Below are 16,304 nucleotides of genomic sequence, written 5' to 3' on the forward strand. Positions count from 1 at the left end.
CTTGTAAATGTGTTGTCTGTGTTTGTAGCTTAGCATGCTAACAGAAGCTAACGCTAACGTAGCCAAGATCTAGAAACTAAAATATCAGATCAAGAAGCGGAAAGCTGTTTTTATCTCTTAATAATATTCAGTTTGGAGATGTCCTGTAAAACGAATGCCATCAAGGATAAAGCAACAGCTTTACAGAAGATATTTAAGGCTGTGTTTAAATTCAGGGTCCGTATTGTTCGAAGGCCGCAGTGGCACCGTATTTGAAGTCATTGTGTTATAGCTAGTGGCGTCACGAATCCTAATATTGCTCACAATGTAACAATAGCATTTCACCATGTCAATGTACCTTCAGTCTAAATAATAATAATAATGTCATCACAATGTCAGCACTGTATGTTTCCATACAATGGCGAAATTAGTCTCTGCATTTAACCCATCCACCACCAGGTGGTGCAGTGGGCAGCTATTGAAAGCGCCCGGGGGACATTTTGGGGATGAGGTGTGCTGCACAAGGACGCCACGTGATGTGCAGTGACTGGGTATCGAACCTGGGGCTTTTGGGTCCCAAGCCGGCTGCCCTGCCTCTACACCATATCGGCCCCTGCTTCAATGTTAACACTAGCAGCTTATTGCAAGAGTCTTATTTTTTTATTATCCAGATCAATACACATGCAGGTGTTCAGAACTAGTAGAACAATACCATCAGTGACATTTAGTGTAGAAAATTAGTAATGTTTGATAATTATTTTTTTCTATAAGCACGTTCAAGTAAATGTAGCTATAGCACTTGGCATAGACTCGTGTTACAAAAATCTAAATTAAACTAAGAAACACTGTTCCCTGGTCATTGTTTAAACCAGGGGTGGGCAAACTTTCGGCCTCGCGGGGCCACACTGACTTCTAAAATTGGAGCGAAGGGCCAGGAACAGATGGATGGAGTGTTTGTGTGATGTTACACCCCAGCTCAATAACAGGGACGCTATTATTTATGGGCGATTCCACCTTCTGCACCACTCAAGCAGCCACTAAATTAGATTATATGATGGAACAGTGATTTTATTCCAGATAGTGAAATTATTGACTTTGTGCAGTCTTACCAACTTCAGACTAAGGATGGGGCCGATCCAGTATCTGTATCGGCCTCTGATACCAGTATAATTTACGTATCGGATTTTTCCGATCCACCTGCCGATATTTCCGATCCATGATGCATGTTGGCTTCAAACTATGGAATGGATTTCCTGAACGGCGGCGTGTCTCATGAACCCAGAGTATTAAGATCCGCCTCACATTCAGGAAATCCAGTTCGTAGTTTGCAGCCAGCTGCAACGTGAGGACTGAGTTAGCAGCACTGTGGCTAACAGCTAACAAACTTTTCATCTAAACATGTCGCTGTGTGGAAGTATTTTACACTAAACACCACAAAACAAGACAGCAACGTGCAATGTCTGCAGAGCCATAGCGCCACATTAAACCGCGGTAAAGTTAGTTTTACGCTGGACATTTGAGCTCCGTGGCATTTTGCGGTGCCTACTCTTTGCTCAACTGGAAAGAGGCGACTCGATCCCGGCCAGCCTCGTCCAATCTGCCCCGCTCAGTCTGCCCGTCTCTGAGGAGGGACAGACTGAGCGCGGCTGCCCCAAATCAGGCTGCCTGCTTCGGATTGAACAAGAAGAAGACGTCGCTGAAACCACGGAGCTCAAATGTTTAATGAGATGTTACTAAACTTCATCATAATTAATGACCAACCACTATCAGTTGTAGAAAACGAAGGATTTCTCAGTTTGATACTTGCAGCCAAGAAATAGTTTACCCTCCAGGAGATATTTATCAGTACAACAGTAGACAATCATAAAAAACATATGATTTGAAAATTATATTAAAAACAAAAACAGCTACATTATAAAGTGATGTAAAATACTAAAAACAGGAACATGCCTGTTGGTTTATGCCAGTTGTTTGAAGACATTTAACATTTTATTTAATTTTAATTATTTCATTTTAAAGAAACAAAATATAAAAAAAAATCATGAAAAAGAAAACATTGAATGAAAAGAGTGCAGAAAGAAGAAAAAAATTCTTATATCTGCCCCTTATTAAAAAAAAAACATTTTAAACAATCACTTAAATTAATCACTTTAATATCCACTTTAAAGCTAGGAATAAAAAGAAACATGTTTTGTGTTAGCAGAATTTAATTCTAACTTTAAAACTTATGCAAAATTAATACAACTTACCTCAAGTTGCCTTTTTGGACATGCATGCATATATTTGTACAAATTGTATTTGAGAGGAGATTATCACAGCCTCATATAAAATCAATGATGATCATGATATTGGAACTGGATCGGTATCGGCCGATATCCAGACTCGGGTATCGGGATCGGATCGGAAGTTAAAAAAGTGGATCGGTGCATCCCTACTTCAGACCAAAACAACAAACAAAACAAACCACTGTATTTTCTCTTACCTGAAGAAAAATAAAAATTCACCAAACCACAAGTCTCTTACCTCACTATGCTAATGGAATACAGGAGAAAAGTCTAAATATAGTGGCAGCTCACTTCTACAAACTCCTCACAAAACTTTTTAAAACTACAGGATCTAAATATCCTGATGCATGCTCAATGACAGCAGGTCAGCTGCAGCAGGTTGGGAATGGAAGCAGACATCATCCTCCTGCAGCTCCTCAATGCAGCATCACAACAATAACACAATAATTCACACGTTTTTGTCTTTCACTTTTTTTTGTTGATAATTCACACACAATTAACAGTTTCACACACGCACACACAAAGCATGACTTACAGCGATTCCTGATGGATGAAAAATAACATCGTGGTTCAGGTTTTCCTTTCACTTTATCCTGGATTCTTGTCAGCAGCCCGACATGTTTTCCAGTTAAATTTGGTGATCTGTCCGTTGTGACATTGTCAACTTTACTCCACAGAAGCTTCATTCTCTCAGTGACAGCAGACGGTTATAAAAATCCTCTCTCCATGTTTTTCCTTTCAGAGACTCCAGGGTCAAAAACACCTCCATTATCTCAAAACTGTTGTTAATCCCGCAGATAAAAAAAATAGGAGATGAGCAGTGTCCTTTATTACTTTCATCCAGTAAACCGTAACTTAAAGGACTCTCTGTCTTTTAGCTTATTTTGCTGAATCTTCATCAGTCAGTTCTACAAAGCGAGTCACAGTCCTGCGTGATAAACTGATTTTTTTTAAACTTATCTTGGCCCTCCGGACACAATAGACCTGCTCTGTTTTTACCATGTTTCTTTAAAAAAATCACCATCGAAGAATGGCTTGCTAGCATAGTTAGCTGTTAGCAAAGTTTATTCTTTGAAAACCGCGACAGTTTCTTGGCATAAAAATTGCCAGTGAAAGAATATGTTGTTGTCCACCCCATTTTAAACATTCGGCACTCACTGTACACTTTTATTTTCTTTGATAAACACGTTTTTACAGATGAGTTTGTAGGGCGAAGTAAAATAAAAGCGTAGAAGAAGAAATTACTTCTTCTCCACTTGCCTCTAAAACACGCCAGTGTCTGTAGTGCGCCTCTACTGGGGAAATGCTGGAACTACAGTTAAAACGACACCAGTTTTTCCATCCATCCATTATCTTTACCCGCTTATTCCATTTTGGGTCACGGGGGTCGCTGGTGCCCATGTCCAGCAATCACTGTGCGAGGGGCGGGGTACACCCTATTAAATTCAGTTGTTGTTTTTTTTTTTATATATAATTTGAACCAGTGGCGATTTTAACCTCTTTTTGGGGGTGCTTAAGCACCTCTAAACTTTACCTCAGCACCCCTGAAAAAGAAAGTGTATAAAAAAATTATTTATTTATGTATTTATTTTTTGTCCAAACTTTGGATAATTTCGGCGGGCCAATTAAAAAACCCAACGGGCCATATACAGCCCGTGGGCCGGGGTTTGCCCATGCCTGGTTTAAACAGTCATGTTTGGTGACGGCCTAATTAGTTTTGACTAAGGCCGAAACGATTCCTCAAATAATTAGAGTACCTTGATTACAAAAAATTCTCAAGGCAAATTTATCTGCCTTGTAGTTTCGTTAAATGCATTGTGGTCTAGCCGGAAGGTTTTTGTGTTGCACAATGCTTGCACTTCTGCTTGCGCTTCTGCTAACGCATATGTGATAAATTTGTATCTATGGAGGGAAATGGAGAATGCTTATAAGAAAAGCCCCAAAAACGACAAAATCTGTCAAAAGTTTGAGAACATTTTAGGCTAAACAGAAAAGACAACACAGCGTAATGCATCCACTGCAAAGCAGAATTGGCATACCGCAACAGCACGTCATCGATGTTGGAGCATCTGAAGAGAGAAAACACCCGCTGTATGCATCAAACTTGTCTGCAGCTGCCAACAGGTATCATTTATGTTCTCTTTGCAAAAAACGTTAATCTAAATGTGTGAATGTGTTGTCTCTTTATCAGGTGTCTTTTGTAAATGAGTCCTCGAGGCTCAATGGGATTAACCTGTCTAAATAAAGGTTGAATTAATGAATCTGTCATGTTATAGATGTAAAATCTTTAGGGGCGGCTGTGGCTGAGTGGTTAGAGCAGTCGTCCTCCAATGCGAGAGTTGGGGGTTCGAATCCACCAGCAGTCACAAATGCCGAAGTGTCCCTGGGCAAGACACTGAACCCCTCATAGCCTCTGATGTGTGTCCCATCAGTGTATGAATGCGATCTAAAGCCCGGATTAGTCTCATTAGAATGATTTGTTCAATTAGCTTTGTAGAGATCTAGTAGAGTGCTGTGTGAATGGGTAAATAAGGACACAGATTGTAGTGTAAAGCACTTTGAGTGTCTTGAAATAAGATAGAAAGGCGCTATATAAGTACAGTCCATTTACCATTTAAAATGAGGCATATTTTTGCTAATGTTACGTCTACCAACTAATCTTAGTGACTACCTTGGCAGGATGTTATCTGTAAGTTGTGTGAGAAAAAACTATGCAGGATTTAATGCACGTTTGTTAACAATAAAAGACCAACAACAGACAGACAAATTTATTTATTGCTGTACTTCCATCCTGACTTGAGATATTTAGGGTGAATATTTAAAGTGTAAATGTATTTACACAAGTTAGTAAGTTTTATTTTCTTCTTGCTACTGCTGTTTATGACTTGAAAACTGGGATTAATCTGCATTTATTACTACTGTCATATTTGTTTACAGCTAAGCAATCAAGACTAAATAATAATACAGTCTTAATAAAAATAGCAATGTACACTGCCTGACCAAAAAAAAAGTTGCCACCTGGATTTAACTAAGCAAATAGGCACGAGCCTCCTATTGGATAATTACTGCATGGGCATCTGGCAACAAGTTATTTAACCCCAACTGGTGCAATGGGTTGCTTCTCATTTCTTGAACAACCATGTTGAAAGACACATCGCGTGGTTGTGGAAAAGATGTCAGTCTGTTTGAGAAGGGTCAAATCATCGGCATCAAGCAGAGAAAACATCTAAGGAGATTGCAGAAACTACTAAAATTGGGTTAAGAACTGTCCAACGCATTATTAAAAACTGGAAGGATAGTGGGGACCCATAGTGTTCGAGGAAGAATTGTGGCTGGAAAAAAATTCAGAATTATGGTGATCGGTGATCACTTAAACGTTTGATAGAATCATATTGAAGAAAAACAACAGTAGCAGTCAGGGCTATGTTTAATAGTGAAAGTAAGAGCATTTCCACATGCACAATGCAAAGGGAACTCAAGGGATTGAGACTGAACAGCTGTGTAGCCTTAAGGAAACCACTAATAGGTGAGGCTAACTGGAATAAAAGGCGTCAATTTGCTAGGGAGCATAAAGATTGGACTCTGGAGCAATGGAAGAAGGTCACGTAGTCTGATGAGTCCAGATTGACCCTGTTCCAGAGTTATGGTGCATCAGGGTAAGAAGAGAGGCAGGTGAAGTGATGCACACATCATGCCTAGTGCCTAGTCATCAATGCAAAATCTTGGTGAAAAATTAATGCAACACTATGCAGACTATGCATGCAGACATGCGGTCACTGTCCATGGTGGAAGATGAAAGGTTCCAGAAGATCATCTCCACCTTCAATCCAAATTTATTTATTTCTCTTCTGTTTTTGCATTTTAGAAAAAGCAAGAGTTTTGCTATACCACACATTTTAAACTGAAATGGAGGTTCACCATGTTATTGCATTTTAAGCGAAAAAGCATTTTAAAAAGAGGAATTAAATGGGTTGTTTACTTAAATGTTCTTTTTTGTGTATTTTTATTAATCATAAAATGAGTAATTACTGCAGAACTTGACAGATTTTGTTTTCGATTGTTCGATTAATCACCAGAATAATCTGTAGATTACTCGATTACTAAAATTATAGTTTACAACAGCCCTAGGTAGTGTTTCCTTTTCTTTACTGTAAAGTAAAGATTTTATACAAACAATGTATTTTATCGAGTACAACAAAGATAACGTTATTACCGTAATTTCCGTACTATGAACCTCTACATTTTTTTTATACTCTTTGAACACTGCGGCTTATACAATGCCAATGTTTCCCCTACCATTATATAAGCAGTGCGCCCCGCCCCGTCAACAGAACTGAGCGTCTCGCCTACAGAACCAAACCCCCCCCCCCCCCCTAAAAAAAAGCAATCTCTTCCCTCATGCCAGTACAAACAGCGCACAGCTCAGACGTGAGTTCGTCTGCCACCCCCCACCCCCCAGTTCAAAATCTGTTGTTACAAACAGCAGCTCAGACAGACGTGTGTTTAAAAAAATTCTGTGTAAATATCTCATGTTACAAAGTGGACAACCACGACTTATAGACAAATGCGGCCTATGTATGTACAATTTTTTTAAATTTAATAGGTGCGGCTTATATTCAGGTGAGCGCTGTAGATCGGAAATTACAGTAATGCTGATATATTTTACTAGAGGTGCACTGATTAACTTTTATTTTTTAACTTCTGATTCGATTCCCGATACTTAAATCTGTATATTGGCCAATACCGATACTATTCCGATATCATCATCATTATTGATTTTATATGAGGCTGTAATCTCCTCTCTACAGGCAAGTACAACTTGTACAAATATATGCATGCTTGTCCAAAAAGGCAACTTGAGGTAAGTTTTATTAATGTTGGCTAAGTTTCAACGTTAGAATTAAATCCTGCTAACACAAAACATGTTTTTTATTCCTAGCTTTAAAATGGATATTAAAGTGATTAAATGGCTTCAAACATCTGCTAAGTTCATGGCAAAAACCAACACAGACATGTTCCTGTTTTTAGTATTTTACATCGCTTTATAATGTAACTTTTTTATATAACTTTTTTTTTTCAATGCTTTTTATGATTGTCTACTGTTGTACTGATAAATATCTCCTGGAGGGTAAACTATATCTTGGCTGCAAGTATTCAAACAAGCTGTTCAATCCTTCATTTTCTATAACTGAGAGCAGTTGGTCATTAATTATGATGAAGTTTAGCAAATTCTCAGTAATCCCTTTAGCTTTCACGTTGTCCAGCAGAAGTTTACCTTGCTGTTGGAACGACTCCAGAAGTGATGTCTGCCGGCTCCTTTTATCTTTCTCCCGCCTGGCTAAACACTACTCGTGCTCTTTAATGTGGTGCTTTTTCAAACGTTTGATTAAGTTTGTTGTATTGAAGGTTGTGACGGAGCTTCCCCCTCTCAGTACAGCGGCTCTGCAGACACTGCACGTTGCTGTCTTGTGGTGTTTTTAGTGTAAAATACTTCCACACAGTGGACATGTTGCGATGAAACGTTGCTTAGCCGTTAGCCACAGTGCTGCTCAGTCCTCATGCATTTACTCATGTTTAAAATGGCTGCAAACTATGAAATGGATTTCCTGAATGTGAGGCGGGTCTTATTACTCTGGGTTTCATGAGACAAGTCTCTGTTCAAGAAAGCCATTCCATAGTTTGAAGCCAACTTGAAGAGCAGCTGGCAGGGAATCAAATGTGGAGACATTTCATCAGGCACAGACATGCATCATGGATCGGAAATCTCTGCATGTTGGATTGGAAAATCCAAAACGTAATTACGCTGGTATCGGAACCCAATACTGATACCTAATCGGATCTTCCCCATCCCTATATTTTACCTCTATGTAACATTTATTGTTCTGGCTAAACTTTTACAAGGCAATGGCATATGCTAGGTTATCCAGTAGCTTGCTAACTTGAGGTTAGGTTAGGTTACTTTATTTATACCCAAGGGTAGATTTGGCTTGCAGTGGTACAGAGCATAAGCATACATCCATGCGTACACACAATGTTAAAAGTAAGAACACCTCAAATAAACCATTTACAAATAATAGTGCTCAAGGCTCCACAATCATATTCAAAGCAAAGTAGGACATAAAAGAGGAGAGTAAAACTTTGAAACCCAACTAGTATAAAAATATATTAAATGTTAGTTTATCATTAGATAAAAATATTTTAAAACACTGAGAACACCGGTGTCAGTTCAGTTTGTTCATTTCAATAACAGCAGTAGGACCAAAAAATGGACTTAGCATGAGCAGAAGATTAGACAGAAGACCATGGAGAATATTGTTTTGCCACACAAGGCAGCTAGCGGCTCCATATAAGGTCAGAAAAATGCGTGTTTGTTTACCCTGCGGAGCGGGGCTCGGTCTGTTTACGTTCACACTGTACTCGAACCGCGCTGGAGTTCGCTTCTACCGGACCGAGACCTAGGTTTTAGCCTGGGCCAGAGTTCGCCTTTTTGTTCCGTGACAGAGTTCGATGGCGCGTTCACACCTCCCCAAACGAATCGGACTTTCTAGGAAAACGAGCTAGAGTTCGATTAAAGCGGACTAAACAGGGCTAGTGTGAATGCACCCTAAATCAACACCACAAGATTGTTTAAAAAGGTCCCAGTCCATACACCTAAAACATTCCTGCAGAGAGAGGACAGATTCCTCTGTCCAGACTTTTATGTCCTTGATCTCAGGTTTATCTCTCTCTTCAGAACAGTTTTGTAAATGGGCAGCAGGTTTATGCAGTTGTGGTCAGCAGATCCCAATGGAGGGAGCTGGACAGCTTTAAAAGCATCCTTCACTGAACCGTAGCATAAATCCAGTGTCTTATCCAATCGTGTTGTGCAGGAAATGTACTGATAAAAATTTCTCAACTTTTTTTTAAGAGAAACGTGATTAAAATCACTTAAAACAAAGTTTGGTGCGTCAGGTGAGATGGACTGCTGCTTCTGCATAATATCAAAAATTGTATTGGATGCAGAGGTAGGGTCTGCCTTCGGATGAATGTACACGATTGTGACAAAGATTTGGGGAACTCACGGGGTAGATAAAAAGGCCGTAGAGACACTGATAAAAGTTCAACGTGAGGCGTGCAAATACAATCTCTAATTGTCACAGCAGTACAGTAACGTCTGTTAACATACAGACAAACTCCTCCTCCCTGAGTTTTCCCTGTTGCCTCTGCCTGTCGGTCCAGTCGCAGTGGAGCCCCGAAGCCGTCTATGGACAGAGCCGAGTCCAAGTCCCGCTCAGTGAGCCACGTTTCACTGAGAGCCATAACGCAGCAGTCTTTAAAATCCTTTTTGTAGCGGACACAGCCTTGAAGTTTGAGTTTATTCCTGAGGGACCACACACTTGCCAAGATGAGAGAAGGAAGAGGGATGCGCTCAACGCGTTGTCTTCTCAGCCGAAGTCTGAGCCCCGCCCATCTTCCCTGCTTTCTTTTACTCGCACCTTTATTAAACCTTGTTCTGTTAAAATTTCTCTGAATGAGATCCGGCGGTATTTGTGGGTTGAGGTCTGACACTTGAGCTAAGGTGGCAACATTTAGCTGAAAAAGTGTGTCTCTTGAGTACTGGATCCTGACCTCACGAACAATACTCGTAGATTCGCCGGCACACAGGTAATTCACCAGCTTGTTCACCAGGAGCCACAGCCCAAAAAGTGAAAGAAAGTCCATCTTTGTTTGAAAATGCTGGAGCCTTGATACTCAAGTTTCTTTAGATTTTGAGATATGCTAATCACGCGATTGAAACAAAACAAATTGATTATAACATAAAATTAATAAAACCAAAAAACACACCACGCTACGTACTCTCATCCACTACTGGTCGCTGCATGCGCATGCGCCCCTTGAGAGGTGCATAGCTAATGACAATCAGGTTGGAGGATTGAAGAGAATTTATTATTGTTGATTTTTATTTTATTTATTCTTTTAATTTTATAGATCCTTTACAATGAATTTGCTGTTCAGCTAAATACAGTATTGTTCTCTGCTTCGGCTGTGGTGAAAGTGAAATTTAAAGTGAATGGCCATGACTTGAAAGTAGTCCGCATTCGCCCTCTGCTGGATATAATATACAACTGTGGCTGGTTCACAGCATTTAAGGGGTGAAAATTTGAACTGTTTATATTAACACATAATGAGACAATTTTCTGTGAGAGACTGAGTTTGGGGAATGGGAAGGTTGGAATTGCACTTTAACCGACGTGACAAATATTGGTTAGTGTTTGTTTGTTCAGAGCAGCCACAGCTCTGGTGAAGAAGCTGTTCTTCAGTCAATTTGTGTAACAGTGAAAGATTTTGTTCCAGCCGCTGATAGCAGTGGTTGAAAAATGAAATGCAGAGCATTTTTTTACCCCCAAATCAAATCAAAATACTTTTGAATGGCAGACATTTTACAATTTTAGCAACAAGCCCTTTTGCTGACAAATAGGAAAGGACAAAAACTTCATTTTTTAGAATTGAAACAATGAATTCTTGGACAGTAAGGAATCAAAAACTTCTCTAAACACTTCTTTAGATTGACAGACATGGGAACAAGGAAATAATAGCAACTCTAAATATTGGGACAGTGATGGGCAAAGATAGAGAGCTGGCTGACGTGATGTATAGAAGGATGATAAACAGACATTTGTTTGTCTTTTACTGAATAAAATTTTGTTCCTTTGACTTGGAACAGTTCTGATCCACAGAACATTAATCAACAACACAAGTGGTGTATGAGTGATATAAAGTTATATTCAGTCCATATTGTCTGTGTTTCAGTGATTCCTGCAGATTTTCAGCAGACTCTAATGATCAGAGCAGATGCTCCTGAGGAATGGAGGCCTGATGTGGACCAGCAGGACCCAGAACACCTCCACATAAAGGAGGAAAAGGAGGAACTCTGGACCAGATTGGAGGGAGAGCAGCTCAGTGTGAAGGAGGAGACTGATGCCAGCAGGTTTTCATTCACTGCAGTTCATGTGAAGAGTGAAGATAATGAGAAGCCTCTGTTCTCACATTTTCATCAGCCGGATGCAGAGCATCTCCATATAAAGGAGGAAGAGGAGGAACTCTGGACCAGATTAGAAGGAGATCAGCTCATTGTGAAGGAGGAGACTGATGTCAGCAGGTTTTCATTCACTACGGTTCATGTGAACACTGAGGATGATGAAGAGAAGCCTCTGTTCCCAAAGCTTCATCAGTACCAAATGGAGAACAGAGATGTTCCAACCAGCAGCTCAGCTGACCAGATGAAAGTAGAATATGATAGAGAGGACTGTGGCAGAGCAGAAACCAGCAGGAACTCAGATCTAAATCTTCATGGAGATGCTTCCAGCTCTTCAGAGACTGAAGCCAGTGAGGAGGATGAAGAGGACGAGGATGGGAACAATCTTCACTCTCAGCTGGAAAACTTGTCAGACTCTGGGTCAACAACTGAAGACAGTGACAAAGACTGGAGGGACAGCAGGTCTCCCGAGTCAGCTGTAAACTCTGTCAACAAATGTTTCAGCTGCTCTGAGTGTGGTAAACAATTTCTGCACAACCAGTCTCTTCAGAGACACTTGACTTGTCATTCAACAGTAAGACGTTCAAGTTGTTTAGGTCACAGGAAAGAACATTTAAAGAAACACATGCAAGTCCACACAGGAGAGAAACAGTTACAAAGTGAGATTTGTGTACAAACATTTACACATATTAAGTCAAGCATAAACACACGCAAGAGTGTCCACACAGGACATAAACCATATAAATGTGAGGTTTGTGGACGAATATTTAGCCAGAAGTCCAATTTAGAAACACACACGAGAGTCCACACAGGACAAAAACCATTTGAATGTGAGCTTTGTGGACAAAGATTTAGTCATAAGTCATGTTTAAACTCACACATACATCGCCACACAGGACAGAAACCATTTAAATGTGAGATTTGTGGACATAGATTTCGCCAGAAGTCCCATTTAAAAACACACATGAATCGCCACACGGGACAAAAACCATTTGAATGTGACCTTTGTGGACAAAGATTTAGTCGAAAGTCATGTTTAAACTTACACATGAATCTCCACACCGGACAGAAACCCTTCGAATGTGAGCTTTGTGGGCAAAAATTTAGACAGAAATCCAATTTAAAAACACACATTAGAATCCATACAGGACAGAAACCATTTGAATGTGAGCTTTGTGGACAAAGATTTAGTCGGAAGTCATGTTTAAACTCGCACGTTAATCTCCACACCAGACAGAAATGCTTTGAATGTGAGCTTTGTGAACACAAATTTAGCGAGAAATCACATTTAAAGACACACATGCGAGTCCATACAGGACAGAAACCATTTGAGTGTGAGCTTTGTGGACAAAGATTTACTCAGAAGTCAAGTTTAAACTCGCACATTAGAGTCCACACAGGACAGAAGCCCTTTGAATGTGAGCTTTGTGGACAAAGGTTTAGTCAGAAGTCCAGTTTAAAAGTACACATGCATCGCCACACAGGACATAAACCATTTGAATGTGAACACTGTGGACATAGATTTCGCCACAAATCCTATTTAAAAACACACATGAGAGTCCACACAGGACAGAAACCATTTGAATGTGAGCTTTGTGGACAAAGATTTAGTCGAAAGCCATCTTTAAACTCACACATGAATCTCCACACTGGACAGAAACCCTTTGAATGTGAGTGTTGTGGACAAAGATTTAGTCAGAAGTCATCCTTAAACACTCACATTAGAGTCCACACAGGACATAAACCCTTTGAATGTGAGCTTTGTGGACAGAGATATAGCCACAGGTCTAGCTTAAACAGACACAGAAAAATCCACAGGAATAAAGCACGCCTCTGCAATGTCTGAAGTCACTAATTTAGACTTCAGTCTGCTCTAAAACACACGAGAACCCACACAGGCGGGTACGATGGAGCTTTAGAGCCATGCTAAAACTACAATAATTAAAAGCCATAAATTTCCGAGAATAAAGTCGTAGTATTACGAGAATAAAGTCGAATAGTCTTAATATTATGAGAATAAAATCATATGAAACTTTTTTGACAGCTGTCGAAAAAAGATTTTCTTCCACAAGTCAGATTCATGACATGACCTGTCAGTCCAGTAGGCATGTCAGCAAATGACCAATCCGAAGCTAAGTGAGTCGTAATAATATCCGAACTTTGACACAATTAAGCATGGTTTATGGCATTTTAACTGTGGTAAAATGAAAAATGTTTGTTAAACTTTATTGTTATTGATGCTCTTATTCAAAACGTGTTCCAATACTGCCACCTACTGTTGTGTTTTTGTATGCTCTTTCTGGGATGCATATACGTGACGTCATTGCGTCATGACTTTCATTTTTGTGTCCGTTTGAAAACGGCGCTCAGTGAACGAAACTGTGCGCATGCAGTGCTGTTAGCGGTCTTCAGTATATAAAAATATACCAGAAAGAGGCTGAAGAGACCCAACGACTCATTTATAGGAGCACTTAGCTTCGGATTGGTCATTTGTTATCACGCCTACTGGATTGATTTACAGGTCACGTCGTGGAGCCGACTTGTGGAAAAAATAAATAAATAAACGAGAGCTGTTATTAAAAAGTCTCGTACGACTTTATTCTCGTAATACTATGACTTTATTCTCGTAATTTTATGGCTTTTATTAATTTTTTTCTTAGTATGGCAATGTAAAAAAAAATAATCTTAATGTGGCCCTAAAGCTCCATTGTAGGAGGGGAAACTGAATTTAACTGAATATTAGGTGTTTTCAACTAGAACCAAGAGCAGCGCAGTGGCTCAGTTGGTAGAGTTGCTGCCTCTCAGCAAGCAGGTTGCCTCGGTTCAAATCCCAGTCCAGGGGTCTTTTTGGGTCAAGTTTGCATGTTCTTTCTGTGCATGCATGGGTTTTCTCTGGGTACTCCGGTTTCTTCCCACAGACCAAAAACATGCATGTTTGACTGATTGGTAACCCTAAATTGTCCCTAGGTGTGCGTGAGAGAGTGAATTGTTGTTTGTCTTGTCTGTCTCTGTGTCCCTGTTAGGGCTGGGCGATACAGACCAAAATTAATATTTCGATATTTTAAGGTAAGTGGCGATATATGATATACATCTCAATATTTTTTTTTCCATAAAGTAATAACAAAAATATTTTTCTGAGGCAAAGCTTTGTCCCAATTGTCACACAGGCACCTTTATTAAAACTAACTGTACAAAATAAATGTTAAAAAAAAAAAAAAACCATAACAAAACCAAAAAACAGCTGTGCACTTAAAATTTAAACTGAACATACAGAGCAAACATAATGAAAGGCTGACTTGCTCTTTAAAAAGTCTGATTCTAATTAAGTATAATCATTCATCCTTTAATAACCATTATTAACAAAGCTGTTAGAAAACCCACATTGTTGTTTAGTTGGCTTGTTTACTGAGCTCGGTTCTGTTCGGTTACAGCTCGTTTCTTTCTGAATTTCATAGTTCCTATGCTCTTGAATGCACCCTGGCTGTTCTGACGCTATTGAACGCACCGCTCTTTGTAAACAAAGTGCAGAGCTGCATGTGTCGGTCAGTTTGTTTCTCTCCTGACACGGACACAGGCTTGCTGCTTTTGCCTTGAGCTTCTGTTTGCACTTTACTGCTGTGTGTAAATACCAGAAGAAACACAGCAAATAAATCACCCTAAACTGGATATTTGTCTCCATGTTTTTAATGAAAAGTGTCAAGGAATGTGGGTTTTGGTGAAGTACATGGTCAGTTTTTAAGTCCTGCTTTGTTGAAACAAATGTAAAAATGATATGTAACATATAATATTGAACTATGTGAAATCAATGTACTGTGCAAAAATAAGTGTTAAGAATCTTGTGAATCATAACTCAATCATCGTAAAATGAGCGCAAGTTTATACTTGAAAGTGATTAATGAGTGATTAAAGACCGATTATTGATTTTAAGAGACTATACTTGGAACACAATCAATGATCACAAAACATGTTACTCTGAACAAAATGTCCTGGGCATTTTGAACTAATTTGAACCCATTTTTAGCAAGTTATTATGAAGGGTTAAGTTCTGAACAGAATGCTCCAGCCGTTATGAACCGAGTTAAACTCCTTTATCAACAAGTGGCCTTAAAAGGAATTATCTGTAGAAAGCAGGAAGCTTGCCAACGGCAGTTGGAGATTGCGAAATCATGCAGTTAACAGAAAAACGACTGTTAGACCTCTGGTAGGGTGTTGCAGAAACTTCTAGAAATTTATTGGTATCTAAGGAGTTGCTAAGGAGAGTTGTGCAACAGGTTACACAAACCTAAAACCTATAAAAAGAGTCCGCCTTAACAGAATGGCGCTGAGTTCTTGGGGCATTTGGATACGACAGGACAGAGTATTGACATGCTCAGTAGCTATTGGGAAACATAGAATCCGAAAAGAAGTAATTTATTTTAAAGGGATCCATGATTAGTTGTAACAGTAGACTTTATTTGAGAAATATTTATTTTAGATGTAAAAATAATACAGTAAAAATATTGTAGGCTGTTTAGTTTTTATAAAATTGAATAAAATGTTGTCTCACGGACGTCGCCATGTTGTTTGCGCTGCAATGCATTCTGGGTAAATAATGTATGCTAGGTCCTGTAGTGCTAGCTCCGCCCAGCCAAAGCAGCTATGAGTAACATTACTCCTTTTCAGTTTTAACCTGAGCGCGTTGAAATTTATGTCAATTTAGAACTCACAAGGGGTAATGAAGAAGGGGTAAATCATCTCGATTTTCCAGTGGCCTGTCTGCATAAATGTGCTCCATTTTTATTGGATAAAATGCATCTTCTGGCCACTACTGCTGCATCTGATGTGCTGACGATTTGTGTTTCAGCATTTATAGTTGAAAACAACTAATAAAAATTGTTATTAATATAAATACAACATTGGTTTCTTAAAATTGTGAAATAATATTAACAATAATAATAAATTAAACATGAAGCTGAAGTTGGCTTCCGATTGCAGTTTCCGATTCAGGAAATGGCTAAAGGGTGATTCCACCTAATTTTTCACTA

General features: G+C 39.3%; 1 protein-coding gene across 1 annotated transcript in view; it reads left to right on the forward strand.

The window, feature by feature from the left end:
• Positions 1 to 13,254, forward strand: part of LOC119412012 (zinc finger protein 2 homolog) — a 15,467-nt gene extending 2,213 nt beyond the window's left edge. The window contains exon 2 of the mRNA XM_037678986.1: positions 11,055 to 13,254. Within this exon, the coding sequence (XP_037534914.1) occupies positions 11,055 to 13,126 (2,072 nt within the window). The 3' untranslated portion in view covers positions 13,127 to 13,254. The remainder of the gene's footprint in view (positions 1 to 11,054) is intronic.
• Positions 13,255 to 16,304: the final 3,050 nt, after the last annotated feature.

This window comes from Nematolebias whitei, chromosome 7, assembly GCF_014905685.2.
Source record: "Nematolebias whitei isolate Nwh7 chromosome 7, NemWhi1, whole genome shotgun sequence".
NCBI classification, from domain to species: Eukaryota; Metazoa; Chordata; class Actinopteri; order Cyprinodontiformes; family Rivulidae; genus Nematolebias; species Nematolebias whitei.